The sequence below is a fragment of the Apteryx mantelli genome, chromosome 1 (assembly GCF_036417845.1).
Source record: "Apteryx mantelli isolate bAptMan1 chromosome 1, bAptMan1.hap1, whole genome shotgun sequence".
Classification (NCBI taxonomy): domain Eukaryota; kingdom Metazoa; phylum Chordata; class Aves; order Apterygiformes; family Apterygidae; genus Apteryx; species Apteryx mantelli.
Genome location: NC_089978.1, coordinates 127,599,131 through 127,614,658, shown reverse-complemented (window position 1 = coordinate 127,614,658; position 15,528 = coordinate 127,599,131). Strand labels below are relative to the sequence as shown.

At 46.0% G+C, this 15,528-nt stretch overlaps 1 protein-coding gene across 2 annotated transcripts in view; it reads right to left on the bottom strand.

Annotated features, from left to right (window-relative positions):
* Window positions 1–2,448: 2,448 nt before the first annotated feature.
* COL8A1 (collagen type VIII alpha 1 chain) overlaps window positions 2,449–15,528 on the bottom strand; it is a 95,202-nt gene continuing 82,122 nt past the window's right edge. For both annotated transcript variants that reach the window (XM_067301411.1, XM_067301405.1), the window contains 2 exons: window positions 6,260–6,575; window positions 2,449–4,382 (listed from right to left, as the gene is read on the bottom strand). In XM_067301411.1, coding sequence (XP_067157512.1) covers window positions 2,476–4,382; window positions 6,260–6,572 — 2,220 coding nt within the window. In that variant the 5' untranslated portion in view covers window positions 6,573–6,575 and the 3' untranslated portion in view covers window positions 2,449–2,475. The remainder of the gene's footprint in view (window positions 4,383–6,259; window positions 6,576–15,528) is intronic.

Sequence of the window (15,528 nt, the reverse complement as noted above, 5' to 3'; positions counted from 1 at the left end):
TGATACTTTGCTGATGTTTTGTTTTCTTTCTCCTTGCCCTGTAAAAGTGAGATGGAGAGGAGAGAGGAGCTGCTTAGCCACTGGCTTCGGAGAGTTTGAGGGTGATTTGAAAAAAATTGCCTGCCACAAGTGGATATTCAGTGCATTCATTTTGGGAGTCCAACAGCTTGGAGGAAATGCCTATCTTTGAGGTGAGGTCAGGCGGAGGCGTACCATGGCTTACAGTTCACAGGTGAGTAGCAGTCCAGATCAGTGACAGATTGGTTGCCACTTTGACACCAGCTTCTTGCTATGGGTGAAAAAACAGGAAAACCAGGAGAAGCTGTTTTCAAATTATGGGGAAAGCCAGATACACAGTGCACAGCTCCTAGCCTGTGCAGCCAGCAGTGCCTTTGGCCTGTTAGGTGAGTACAAACACTTAGGACATCTCCGCAGGCGTCTGACTTTTCAGCTCCCCCCACACCATCCTGTGCTCCTTTTTAAGCTAGCCTCCTCGGTGCTGGTGTGCCAGCAGGGCTGCACAGCGTGAAGCAGTGCGTGCCGGTGCCTGCGGGCTGCCTGCAGGGAGCCCCTCGCTCTGCACGGTCCCCCAAGTCCCCAGCCACCACCTGCTGCTAATAAATGCAGTGCCAGCACAGTATCTTCCTTGCGCAGCATTAGGGCAAGTTTTGCCAGCAGAAGGGGAGTAATGAGTGTCTGAATTTTTTTTTCATGTCAGTTTGTTTAACGGATTCAGAGGGTCCTTGCAGTCTGATTGTATGAATTCAATGGGTTGAATGTTCTTTTTAACCATTCTGTTCAATGAAAAGATGATCTTTTTTTAAAGATATTTAATAAGATATTTTCTTCAAATCAGTACAAAAATTTTAAATACAAAATTATTTGCTTTCGACATATCTCATATATTCTGGAAACATACTGAAGTCACCAATGTCTGGTAAACTGTCCGTTCCTGTCAACGTTCCATAAAATTTCTGAGATCGAGCACCACATTACATCACTGGAGTCCTTAGTCAATGTTAGACTGCATTAAACTCTGCATTTAAATAATGGTAATGCCAGTTAAATCCAATTTTAGTTCTGCATGAAAAATTCTAGTTCATTTTGAATCAAAAGCAGTAGCATTAGCTAAGACATTGAAGAGTGATGAGTACTTAACTTTTTCAACTAATATAACAGTGTGTGATATGCAGCACTGTACAGGGAAACGCAGAAAAATACACTGTTATTTTTAAATTAATCTTAATACTTTTGAGGTGAGATTAGCACCATTGATGAACAGATAGTTCTTGCATAAAAGTAGCTTTCCCCACATATAGACAAGTTTGACGCCTGCAGATTCTCCTAGACAAATTGGTAACATACAAATACGGAGCAGAAATGAGCTTTTTCATGAAATGAAGTTCTTGGGTAAATTTGCATGATCAGTGTTGCTGCTAAAGTTATTGGCTGATCTCAAGCAACAAATTAGTTAATTAGCAAATGGCTACTGCTGCTTTGCTACTTATTGAAGAGTAAACTGACTTGATTTTGACTAAGTTGCAGAATACGTGTATCCTCTTAAAAGGCAAACAGATTGCAGGTTCTTAGCACAAGTACAGAAATCCAACCAAATATATACCACTTTGCTGTATTGCCATTTGTTGGCCAAATTGTCTTAATCACATGGCATAAAGGGAATATGAAACCCTTAGATGAAAATTTTGTCTCTGATCTACCTCAGCTATTTCAACTTTGTAAATGCATATCAAGGCTTTCTGAGCGCTATTGCACTTGGAGGCGAGTCCAATGTCTGCTGGAGCTGATGGCAGTGGTCTGAGCCCAAGAACTGCTGGAGAAGGCTCTCAGGAATTAGTTATGCCATTAATACATACTTTCCATCATACATGTTCAGGAGAAAACTGCAGGAAAATTTTATAGGGGGGAGAAGGGAAATAAAGATCTCCAGCTAAGAGAACCTTTGCTTGTCAGGCAGTCCTGCTGTAAAAAACAACAACAACAACAACAACAACAAAAAAAACAAATAAAAAGCCACTCAAATTCTTCCGTATAATTTGAGGCTGACTTACTCTATTTTAAGTTACTGTTTTCATCTTATAAGTATGATCAATGCATCAGTCAAATACACAACAGGAGTGAGTGACATACACTGATTTGAACCTTAGTACTGTATTATTGTGAATGAAATGAAGTAAGCATGGTATCACAGAAATATATAATGTACAGCTAATATGTCCCCATTGGGTACAAAACAACTGTTTATGAACCTGATACACATCTTTAAATATGTTCACCCCACCATTCTTTTTATAACTAGCTGTGCATAAAGTTAAACTTTGTATTTATTCTTTTTGTACAAGATGGTCCGAAACAGTCATTAAATGCATCTTTCATGGTATAAAAGATTGAAGCAGAGAAGAAAGGTTTTGATTTTTTTTTTTTTTTGGGGGGGGGGGGGGATGTCTGATTTTTGTTTTACATGGGATACAATAAATATCCTGAAAAAGATGAGTGAACATATTGCCCGGCATAGAGTCCTGCTGCCTGTTCGGATGGCATTTGAATGTAAACTTTGTCTCCGTGCATGAGCTGAACAACGGCGCTGCCGGAAGCTTGGTCCAGGAAGCCTTTCTTGTACTCGTCGTAGGTGTACATCAGGGGCTCGTTGTTCTTGAACAAGGCCACCCAGACGCTGGCCCCTTTACAGTGAATGTGGTAGGCGAAGTAGTAAATCCCGGGGATCTCGCAGGTGAAGATCCCCGTCTGCGGGTTGTAGTTCTGCCGGCCGTTGTAGAGGAGCTTGTCGAATTTCACGGGCACGCCGACCCGGGGGAAGGGAGTGAGAAGCTCCGCGGTGAAGGCGGGCATCTCGTAGACAACGCCGCCGTTCTTTCCCTTCTTGCCGGCGTAGCCGTAGGGGGGCTTCACACCATCGACCCCAGGCCCCACCTCGGGCAGATACTGTCCGACGGCCGGTGGCGTGGGCGGGATGACAACGGGGGGGCCGGGGGGCCCAGGGGGGCCAGGGGGCCCCTGGAGGCCGGGCTGCCCAGGGGGGCCGAGCGCACCGGGCTTCCCCGGGGGGCCCTGCAGCCCTGCCATGCCAGGCTTGCCCACGCCGGGGAAGCCGGGAGGGCCGGGCAGGCCGGGTTCACCCTTGGCCCCCGGCAGCCCTGGGGGGCCGATGGGGCCACTGGCTCCCGCGATGCCCGGGATCCCCGGGGGACCCTGGAGCCCCTGGGCACCGGGGAGCCCCGGCTCGCCCTTGGGCCCCACGAGCCCCGGGACGCCTGGCAGGCCCGGCAAGCCTTTGTGACCGGCTTCGCCCTTGGGCCCTGTGGGGCCCGGCAGCCCCCGAAGCCCGGGGGGCCCTACTTCCCCAGGAAAACCCGGCTTTCCTGGGAATCCCTGTAGGCCTGGCTCCCCCTTTGGGCCAATAGGTCCTTGCGGCCCCACAGCTCCGCCTTCTCCTTTGGGGCCCGGGAAGCCAACGGCACCCGGGGGACCCATGATTCCTGGCAATCCTGGCTGTCCCGGCTCCCCCGGAGGCCCTCCCATGCCCGGTGGCCCTGCGTGTCCTTTCTCCCCCTTAGGCCCCAGGGGACCAGGCAGGCCACCCAGGCCACGCTCGCCTTTAGGCCCGGGAAAGCCCGGTTTCCCAACACCGGGGAGGCCGGGGGGTCCCGGTAAGCCCGGCAAACCTTGCTCTCCTTTGCCACCTGGGAAGCCAGGTTGGCCAGGGATGCCGTCCTGGCCTGGCTTACCAACCCCTGGTAGGCCTGGGGGGCCTTGGATCCCTGGCACCCCTGGGGGCCCCTGTAGCCCCTGCTCCCCTGGGGGGCCTGGTTTACCTAGAGGTCCCTGGGGGCCTGGAAACCCAACCATTCCTGGCTTCCCAACCCCCGGCAGTCCTACTGGGCCTGGAGGACCAGGTAATCCGGGTGGACCTTTTAACCCTGGTAAACCTGGAATCCCAGCGCCTTTTTCTCCTTTTGGCCCTGGGATCCCAGGGACTCCTGGGGGCCCTTTCATCCCAGGCTCACCCTTTGGTCCTGGTTGTCCTGGTAGTCCTGGAGCACCTGCTTTTCCTATGCCAGGAAGTCCATGAGGTCCCGGTGGTCCTTGGGGCCCAGGTATTCCCATGGGCCCAACCTCTCCCTTTGGTCCCATCTCCCCTCTCTGTCCTGGGGGCCCCATGACTCCTGGTTTCCCAGGCATGCCAGGCAAACCTGGCTTCCCAATTCCTGGATATCCTTGTGGACCCGGTTTTCCTTTGGCTCCTGGCACTCCATGACCTGGTAATCCTGGTGGTCCTGGTGGCCCTCTTGGTCCAGGCTCACCGGGGGGACCTTGTTCGCCTCTCAGACCAAGTACAGGCATTTCTGGGTTGGGGAAGAAAAGAAAAAAAGGTGAGGGGAGACAAGAGGTTATTGTAATCTCATCTTTTGAAAAAACACAAAAGCAGTTTTGAATTGAATGTGCTTGTTGTGATACTTCTTGGATTTGTTGTAGCTGGGCATGTAGACCTGGCCAGCAGCTTACTGCCTGATGTTTCAGATTAAGAGGATCTTCCTACTGTTTTGCATACCACAAATTTACATGGATGCTTTTGTTTCTGTGAAATAATTATTTTGCATCATCTTTGCTTATTTTCTGCAGTGTAAAGCCATTTGCACTTTACTACCCCTTTCCACAGACCAGTTTTCAAGACAGCTTCTAGTAAGTGATGAAATGCAAAAAAAAAAAAAAACCCCAAACAAAAAAAAACACGGAAAAACCCAAACCCTAAACTTAAGGGCATTCTGCTTTTTGTCCCATATTAGTATAGGCTAATCTACTTTTAACATTTTAGAAGGACAAAGAAGCTGTTTGATGCTCTCCTGTTACATGAGGAGTTCTGGCATAAAAGTGCTTTTGCTGGAGGGGCTTATGTTAGCCTGATTGATTAAATAAGGTTATATCAGCAAGAAATTTATATGCAGATTTGACTGCATTTTCACCAAGGCTTTAGTTTACATAAAAATGCTGGTGGAAACATACAACCTTTACCCAGCATTGCTAAGCTACCAAAATTTTTTGGCCTAGCTGTGGCTAATTAGAGCTGTCTCTGAAACACTTCACAAAATATGTTGATTGTCCAAAACCACTTTTACTTGTCTATGTGAACACTTAGCATTTGGGGTCAGGGTAAGGGATCTGCTGCTTGGGAGTGGTTGTGTTGAGGGTTAGCTGGTTGCCTTTCAAACTGCAGATTTTTGTGTTAAGTGGAAAGTCTGGTTCTCCCTGCTCTAAAATGGACAAAGAAGCAAGAAATGTGGAGTCTGGGGGAAGGGGACAGCTGAGATTTCGGGGCAAGAGAATTAACTGTTCCTTGAGAGGCAGAAACCTCCCCTCTCTGCCCATTTTGTGTTTTATGCACATTGGAAACCTCCTTTGCTCACAGGATGGGCGGTTTTGACTACAGCGAGTTGTGTTTGTTCAGAACCTCCAAAAATAGACCCTGAATTCTTCCGTTTCCCACTGAGGCCAGTGGAGACTGTGGTTATTCCAAACCCTTAAAAAGGCAAAGAGTTAACCAGCAAGCCCAAGGTCACGGAGGCACTCACTGTCCCTGCCAGGATTTTAGGACAGTGAGAGTTCCTGATTGCCCTTCGTATTTTAAACTTTTTTTTGTTTTCTTAAAGATTCTAATAATTTTCAAACCACCTTTACTGAATACTGAAAATACTTGTACATGCAGGCTTGTGCAGTAATACACTGTACATATTTACATATTTATATACTCAATTACTCCCATACATAACCTACAGAAAGCTAACTTCAAACTCAGAAGAACACTTCTGTGTTTTTGTCTGGGAACCTGTGAATCAAAGGGTCTGGACAAAACTGTAATATTTCCATAAACTCCAAGGTGAAGTCTTGAGGCTCTTAGGTCTTATTTTGTGTCTGGTTGCTGCAGTACAGTGGCCAGCATCCACAGCCAGGGCCTTGGCCCGTCTGCCTGGGACATCATTTGTCCCTGTCAGAAGGGTATTCAGCAGGTGGGAGGATTTCTGAGGTTTCTCCTAGTCCCAGATGAGCACCTGAAAAAACCTTCCTCCCATGGCTCCTCAGGCACTTGGTCAGCCCTCCAAGTGGCTCGGTGTTATGTCAGGCTGGCAGCAGCCCTGATCCCCACTGCTTATTTAACCAGGGCAAGCAGTGCGGTGGGGAGATGCACATGAGCGTGCAGGGTTGGCGCTGGCCATGCCAAGCCTACCTTTTTCTTTCTTTGGAGCCATGTCCTTGCCGAGCAGAGGCATCTGTGGGACCTCCTTCATGTACTGAGGCAGATGGGGATACTCTTTCCCGTACTGCAAGTGCGGCACCTCCTTGCCCATGTGCTGCATTGGGATGCCTTCTTTGCCCAGCGGCATGTGAGGTACTTGTTGGCCGAGGGCTTGGTACTGGGGCACCTGGGGTGGCAGCTGCTTGATCCCATAATAGACACCGCCCTGAATGGATCTCACCAGCTCCAAGTAAATGGTGACAGCCACCGCCAGCAGCTGCACAGGGACTAGCAGCACAGCCATGACCTGCAAAAAAACACACCACCACCCACAGTTGGCAGAAAAGGTTTTTGCACTGTGCATTTCCCATGGTGACCAATGTGGCCTCATATTCTGCAGGAAACTGTGCCTGAAACTCTGCAGACTCTCTCTGGTTTGTGCGTCGTCCTTATGGCTACCCATCCAGTAGGCAGGCCTGCATCTGTTTGTATTGTAGACTCTTACTTGGATACTACCATTACCGCAAAGGTCCTTATCCATATTTAGTTTTATATTAAATCTGGTTCCTCTACTATTGTTGCCACCCCCACAGTTTGTTTCCGTTGTGCTGTGTGTCTCGGTAAAAATAAGAGCTGTGGGCGTGGGGGACTGGAAATTAAGAGCAATCTGGGCTGGGCTGCTTGGGGCACGCTGGAAGGAGCGGGAAGGAAACGAGTGGTCATGAGCTGCGTGTCTTAGCAGCGTGAGCAGCAACGTTCAGGCAGTAGAGAAGAGCTAATTGTGCCGACCCTTACCTACTGATTTCTAAATTTCTGATTCCTGCCGCACCCAGGTGAAGGGGGTAGCTCCCGGCTCTCAGAGCCCTTGCGGTACGCTGTTTGCCACCTCAGGAAGACACCACTGCGTTGCTTATGCCCTGCCGCAAGCCCACAGCAGTGGTTCCCTTTTTGTTTTCCCCCCACAGGACCCACTGCCTCCCACCCCCAACTGCGATTTGCTGCTCTCTCACTTGTGTCAGTACAGCAGCACACAGTTTGTGGAGCCCTGCAGCGAGCTCCCGCACAGGGGAGAGCGTTTAGAGGCACGTGGGGATCTCTTAAATGCTTTTTGCACAAGGAAAATAAATTATCAACCCCACTTCTGCTGTACTTTCCCTAGCAACGAAAGCTCAGTTTCTGCAGCTTCAATTTGCATCGTGGCTGCAGAACAGGCAGGGCTCTGAGTGTCACACACTTCTTGCCAGTTCTCCTAAGCTATACTTTAATCCTGTTATAACGTTCAGTCAGAAAAATAGGGCCACCTAGGGGCTGTCTGGTCCATCACTGCCTCATGGCAGGATCAGCTAACCCCGGGGTTTCTTGAGAGATGTTCGTTTAGGTCTCCTCTGCTGCAGGACCTGTCCTTTCCCCGGACAGTCTTCCAGAGCTTCACCAGCCTTTCTGCTACAACAGGGCCTTTTTCTTTCTCTTCCTTATCACAATTTAAGCTCGTCACTTCTTGTCCCAGTTAGTCTTCACTTTGCTTTCTGCACTAATGGCATTAATAACAGGTGAGCAGTAAATCAGCAACTGGGAACTGCCTAAAAAGTGCAGATTTGGGGGCAGGCTGAGGTAGCAGGCAGACTCTCTGTGTGTTACAGTTTGATTATCTCACAGTTTGTCCCACCACTTTAGCATGGTAGTCAAGTCACACTCTTTCAAAATGCACAGGTCTGATGCCATTCACTCCCCCTCCCCGCCTTCTGCCATTTAAAGATGTTTTAAATCCAAGTTGTACACCTGGGGAAAGGCCCCCCCACGTACGCTGGCAGAGCTTTGCCAAATGGCTTGTCAGGATTTGGCCCCAGCAGCTGCTGAGGGGTGACCTGGGGCCTGCTGAGCACAGGTGTAATGAGACAGCCCCGAGGATGCATTTATTATCCCATCCTCCCACAGGGTGCAGCTGAAGGTAGCATGCAGGAGATGAAAAAGCCCATTAATCTCTGCACAAAGCAGAGTATGTTCAGTCTCCTGCTCCCTCCATCTTGTTCCCAGTGCCTTCAGAGGTATCTTTTGCGGGAAACTTTCTTCCCTCTCTGCCATGGCTGAGGCCAGCCCCAGCATGAACTTGCCTGCCTGCAGGGCTGGCAGCAGCCCAGGTGCTGTGGCCTGGGTTCCCCTACCCAGAGAAAGCTGCAGCGGCAGGCCGGCCTCCTCCTCCTAACTTGGGGATTGCGGCAGGGCTGGGACTAGTGGGGCACGCAGAGAGCCTGGGGGCAGAAGGGCCTGAAGCTTGAGGCAGTTGCTGTGCACCTCAGGGCACTTGCAGGCAGTGGTGGCACCCCCATGGTGGTCAAAGGTGGCAGCAAGCATTGCTCTCCCTGCAAAGGGTTTGGTGACACATCCTTGGAAGAGCATAGGGGCAACACGGGAGAGGTAGGTGGCATTCGGGGAAGGAAGCGTAGTTATGGAGGAGGGGGCAGCAACTACCCTCTTTAATACCATGCGGTGTACGGTGTTTCTCCTGAAAGGACCTCAGCATATTTCAGGAGGGTGGGATTTCAGAGAGGGACATGCACCTGGTAGCAGAGGGTGTAAACAGGCCACAAGGCAATGGCAAAACTTGCTGAGCTCATGAAGTGAGTTGGTGACATTTCAGGAATCAAACCCAGGGTTCGTGACTCACATTTTCCACACTAACCACTGTACAGTTTGGCTCAAATACTGGGAGTTTTGCTGCTGAGTTTCACAGAGAAACCTTTTCTCTGTTTTCTGCTATCACTGAGATTGCTAACTGGATGGCACCATTAGCTTTCATGTAGATTTTCTCCTTATATTTTGCTCTTGCACCTGTACCATCTAGAGCTTCAAGTTTTCAGTTAATTTTGCCTTAACAAAGCATTTGGTGAATTTCTCACTCTTCTTTTAAAACATTTCTCCTTTATTTAGCTCTATGAAATATATTTCATCTCTCAACAGGAATTAGTGTATGATCATTACTGAAGATGTAAATGGATGCTAAATTAAAATTGTATAGGAAACCATGATTCTGATATTTTCCTATTTGTGTCTTTCAAAACGTTTTTTCCTCCAATAGATGTTGTAGCATCGCTGTTGTTCTTAAAATAACCAGAAGAAGGCAGATTCGCTAATCTTCTCAATAATGATCCTAAATCGATAAGGAAACTAGACAAAGATGAAATGTTGTTGTAACAGCAAAGAAGCTGAAATACTAGTGAATGAGCACTAGGTGGAGCACATGTTACACAATTGAATTTCCACAGTTTCGCTCCTAGGAATTTTAAGGTGTCGGATGTAACTAGCTGCTGTGTGGCGAGGAAGAACAGAGCCCAGATATAGAGGAATTTATAAGTGTAGATAAAACCCAAGCTCAGTTGTTCATCCTCGTTCAGTGAAGCATTTAAGTGCTTCATCTCCATTGAGTTTAATGTGTCTTTTAGCACAAAGCTGGATGTTTTGCTCAATTAGGGCCCTAGGATGAAGTATTTTTGTTTAAAACTCGATGGCAGTTGCTTGCAAGAGCAAAGGGCCTGTGGCTCAGCTGATAGGTGATAACTTGTTATCCTACTGTAGCTGCACCTTCTTTAGTTTTAGGCTATCTCTGCTCTCTCTTCTGTCAGCCTTTCTATTCCTTTGCTTACCATAACTAGTAATTGGCCACATCTTTGACTATCTGTATTTGGTTAGGGTACCGCTTGTCTCAATTTGCAGGGAAAATCTCAGCTACTGAAACATTTGCAGCTTTCTCTGCATCTGTTCTAAATGAAAAGCTTTGGCTGTGTGGAGAGAGAAAGGCAGTGAAAACTTATAATATATTAGAAGACATTGGGTAATTTGGGATTGTTATTGAAACCTAGAAATACAAAGGACAGGGTGGGTTTTGAAGAATGAGGATATTAAATTAATGTCTTGTCTGCTTTGCTGTTCTGGTGGCCAGTTATTTTTCTTTTTTTTTAAAAAAAGATAACTTCAGTGGAATAAATGGGGAGAGAAATAGGTAGAATTCCTTTGGATTTTGTTTTCTCTTTGTTTTTATTATAAAATGTGTTTTTTGTGTGCAAGTGGGAGCTGTTTAAAATAATTGAAAAAATTCCTATGGAGAGACACCAGTCTGTCCACAGTTCAGGGTGAACTCAACTTCCAAATGATAGTGACTGAACTCCTCTTACCCTGCCAAACATAATGCAACCCACCTGCAATTTAATGGACGTGACCATAGAGCACACTAGATGTTTTTGTGTGTGGAAATTTTGAGGGAAATTGGGCAAGACTTTTAAGAGATAGGAAGATTCCAGAAAATGGGATGATCTCACTGCATCTGTGTTTCCTTTAATGTTTTTTGACTCATCATAACGAAAACAGCGTGGCCTGGAAATGACAAATTGGTTCGAATCTATTGATTTTGGCCTGGCTGGTGCCTGCGACTAGCTTGGGTGGAAGGTGTGGGGTTATTTACTGAACAGCCTGGGACTAGATGGGACTTGGCCGACGTCTCTGTGGAAGTCGGAGCCTCTCTGGTGTCCTCGCATGAGCTGCCTGGGCCTGGGGATCTGCCGCAGGTCACTGGGAGACGGGTGGCAGTGTTCGGGTTTGGCCCTACAGCTGGTCTCTCCCTCCTGCCCCCAAAGGAAGGAGGGATCAGACAAAATTAGCCTCAATGAGAAATGTGCTCAGGTAACGTGTGAAGCTCCACACCATTACCACTAGCTGCCTTGCTGTGGTGGATCTAGCTGGAAGATCACTGTTGGTATAAGGCAAGCCTGCACGAGGGATTTCTAGGCTAGGCCTTCAGTGTTGCAGCTCTTTGCTTGTTTCATCCTAGTCAGCTTCTCTGAAAAGTTATTTATATATGTAGAGGGGGAAGTTGAAGAGTGTGTGTGTGTGTGTGTGTGTGTGTGTGTGTGTTTTTTCTGCCCTGCAGGTTGTTTCCGAAAGCCTAGGCGTGTAGCTGTAGTTTGAACACCTCACTAGAAGACTGTCAGCATCTTTAAATGCCTAAGATCTACTGAAACTCTTGTTCTTGGTTTTTGAAAGGAGCATATAGGACCCCTCCAATATTTAGGATCTACAGAACTCATAAATAGCAAAAATAGATTTTCAAGCGGTGACAGCACATAAGGAAAATACCAGAGTGTGGAGGAGAAAAATCTGTATTGAATATGCAGCCAGAGTATGACTTCCCACACCCTTCACCCTAATCCCAGCAATTTAGGGATCATCTCCAAACACGTTTGTGTAATATGATCCAGTGAGCTTTCAAAGGTATCTGTCAGCAGAGCAATAAACTAGCTTTGGAATGGGATTTTTCTGGGTTTCTGTCAGAAAGCGATGGGTATGTGTCTACATGTTTATGGCAGGTAAATAGGTGCATGCATGCACCTTTGGAGAAACCAAAGACTTGGAGAAAATAAAATCTTATCTTAACTCTTTGAATGTCTGAAGAAAGAGAAAAAGTTCACTGCCTCTTCACTTACTGCTTCGGAGACAGCATGTATCTCTTGCTCTAGCAGATGCAGTGTGACACGTCATTTTGCTCTGATGGTTCAGATTAAGATACAGCAAACATATTACTTTACCTAGGGTGGGGCAAGCAATTTGAAGGCAGAGAAAAAATAATCCTAAACCACAGTGCTCAGCTGGTTGTGTGTGAATGCATGTGGTTTGCTCTCTGGGTGAGAGAGACTGCTGGTCCCTGAAAAAAAGCATTTTTATGTATGAAGCTCAAGTGAGAACATTTCTCAATCATCTCTTTGGCAGAGCTTTTCTTCTGAGAAAATGAGAAAGGATCTCCCTCTGGCTATTTGCAGTTGTCAGTAGAAACTGAAGACAAAACAAAATGTACCAGTGATCATAATCCTTAAATTAGTGTGAAGGAATAATGGCTGTTTAAAGCTAACTGTGTAAAGAAGGTATGGAAACAGTGATGTTTGCCCACAGGGGGCTTGAAATCACAGGTGGTCTTGCAAAGCATGGAAGCCAGGCCTTGATTAACCAGGTGTTACAGGGAAGTAGGTGCTCTTCAACAAATTTTTGAGTTAAGTGAAATTTACTGTGCCTGCGAACCTCTGAGATATTCACCCTGAGATTAACTCTATAGGCTTCATTTACTATATCTTTTTAATCAGTGAATTGCTGTGTTTCCCAAAGATGCACGTGGCATGATGAGTAGATCTCAGTGACCTGAACTCCTCTACCCTGGAGTACCTTGCATGGGAGCTAGCTAAATCTGTGGGGACTCACTTCCCACTGCGCGGAGGGGATGGACTTGCTAGTGCTCAGGTTTCTGCATGGAAAATGACTGTTGCAAGACTCATGCAACAAATCATAGCAACTCTGCAGAGTCTGTGTCCAGAAGAAGGCTACTAAAAATGTTTGTTGCGAAAAAGCTAAATTTTCTATGATGTTTTTGACTTGAGAATATTGCTTTTGGCTTTAGATGCACAGTAGCCTCAGTGGGCATTTCCCTCACTATCCCCAAGCTCACAGACAGGTATGTGGCAGCGTGTGCTGAGTGCAAAAAAGTGCTTGTAAGAGGAAAGCTGTGAAGTCTTTTACAAGGTAATGACCATTTTTGCTGTTTTCATTCTTAGTATTACTTTGATAACAACCTGTATCGTTTCCGTTTTGTACAGTATTGTTCCCTTAAACCCCCTGTGTGTTATACATGCAAGCATGCCCACACGTGCATCTACTGCGAATTTCTTTGGTTACGGTCCCACAAGCTGAGAAGGCAATAGATCCACCACTAGGCATTTGTAAGGCATTTGTAGGCATTTTCTCCAAAGAAATTTAGCACAAGCTGATAGGAGCAGCTATAAAGAAGGAGCACTGGATCAAGGCGTTAGTTCATGTATTCCCACTTCACACCAATGAGTAGCTGGAGTGACTTCCATGGGGGGATGTCTTTATATATGAAAAGTCAAGAATGCGCTGTTTTCATTCTCACAAGTAGTACAGTAATGCATAAACAACTTGGGCAGTGATCTTCCTAGTAGCACACAGTTGTTCAGTTTTCAAAGACATAATTTCAAAACTTAATTTTAGTTAAAATTAATCTCTGCATCACTGAGCTTCTTTGAGGACTAATTTGTCAGTCACTGAGTACCTTCTGAAGGGATTTGAGGACACTCCATACTGCACGGAGACTGAACATTTAGGGGGAACTCATATTTCCAGAGGAGTGGAAAAACCCAACAACCTTCTACTGGCCAAATAATTTTGTATTTGCTCAGTACTTTGGTTGCCATTTAATACACATATTAACGTTTGAATGTAAAGCACTCTACTGTCTTTCTGTGCCAAACAAGATTTTATGTCACTTGGACGTATGTTTTCAAATTTGCAATCAAAATAATTAAACTCTTAGTTTAGGGATTTTCTTCTTGAAAGTTCAGCACTAATCCACATAAAACATGAAGTGAAGGCAAGAAAATGCAACTGGACACAGATTTCCTTTGTAAGTTGAGCACTTTCATAACACACAATAAGACTAGCTGCATTGATTTGATTTTATTTTCAACAATAAAGGCTGCAAGGATGGTGAGGAAGAGAGCAATCTCTGTGCTAGGGCTTAGTCATGCTTTCAGGAGAAAATGGTTGTTCTGTGCCTGACTTTAGCCCAAGCAAATTTGGGGTCCTTCATCATTTTACCTTTAACCATGCCTACAGCTGCATTGAAGGTAATAATACCTGTTTCTTTATGAGGCAGGTAGTTTGCCTTACTAATGGATCTGTAATGGTCTGTATATGCAGTAGGAAAGAGAGGTCATGGCAAACTAGGACTGATGGTAAAGGTAATCCTATGTTCTTGTCTCTTGTGAAATTTTTCCACAGAAATCAAGTTTCGTGTGTGTGTGTGTGTGTGTGTGTGTGTGTGTTTCCCCCCCACCCCGGCCCTCCTTCCTCCCCTTTTCACCATCCCCTCCAAGGAAACAAAGTAGTGTTGAATGTCTGTGTTCAATTTAGGTTACCAAGAAACAGCTATTATTCAGTATGTTAAAAGTAAATTAAATCATATTTTGCTCCAGGTCTAACAACTGTAACCGATTATTGTGTGGTATTTAGTAAATCTAAGACAGTCATAACAAGGATTGTCATAATAAACATTTTTAAATGCACACATGCATAAACCTGCTGCTAGTGGGGAATATTCAACATGTGGTGGATGCCTATTTCTAATTTTTTAAAATTCAAAATGGTGCCTAAAGTTACTTTCCTAGAGAAGTGTGAAAACATCTGAAATAAATGGTTTAATTAAAAAACAAACAAACTGATAAACAATAATCTAACTTTGGTTTCAGTGATAATTATATGGTCTTTTCTCGCAGTGCTGGGGGGATATCTCTATTTTTGGAAATGAATTTACAAATGGATAAAGCGACTGCCTCTACTGCAGTCTTCTCCAAATACATTTTTCATGTGCTCACATTGGATGGTCACCTAGCTATCCTTGTGAAAATGGCATCCCTAACTTCCTCTGCTTCTTACTTCCAAACAGCATATATATGCATGCATATCTCTGCCTCTACATATACATGAATATATTTGTCTGTCTGCATACACTTACAGATGTGTACATATATATGAAAACACAAATCTCAGGACTGGAGGCAACCAAGATGAGAAAGGAGAAATTAGGCCATGCAGACCTAATTATGCTGTCTTTAGTCTTCCTGCCATGGCCAGCCTGCTGTGAGCATCCCTATGTGCAGCCAGGCAGGCATCTCCATCTCTCTGGGCACGGTTAGTTTGGCATCTCCAGACTCGGTCCCTACCAATTAAACAAAAACATGGAGCTTGAGATCCACGATGGTATTCAGATGCCTGATTTGCACTGACCCTAGTAATTGATTTCCATTAGTCTCTTAAATGTCTTTGAGGATCTGTCCCAGAAACTGTTTGCTGGAAAATGCCTGAAAGCTGCTTGCAGTTGGACCGCAGGGAGCTGTGACAAGGACAAGCAAGTTGGGCAGAGCCGGCTGGGCGACTGCAGTCCCCAGGGCTGCAGCTCTTTTTTGCATGGTGGTATTTACTCGTTTGCACAAATTGGTGTTTGACCTTGGGGCGAGGAGGAAGGACCAGCCTAGCCAGTGGACTGTTGGCAGAAAAGCATGCAAGTTTAATTATGGGATTAGAATTAACTGTAGGTGAGATTTAGCAAATATCTGCCTTTGAATACACTTGCCTGTTCTCTGCCATACAGCAAGCACTTTTCGTCTGCCTGATGCTCTTTTCTGGGCAGTTTGCCTACGGTCTTGGTG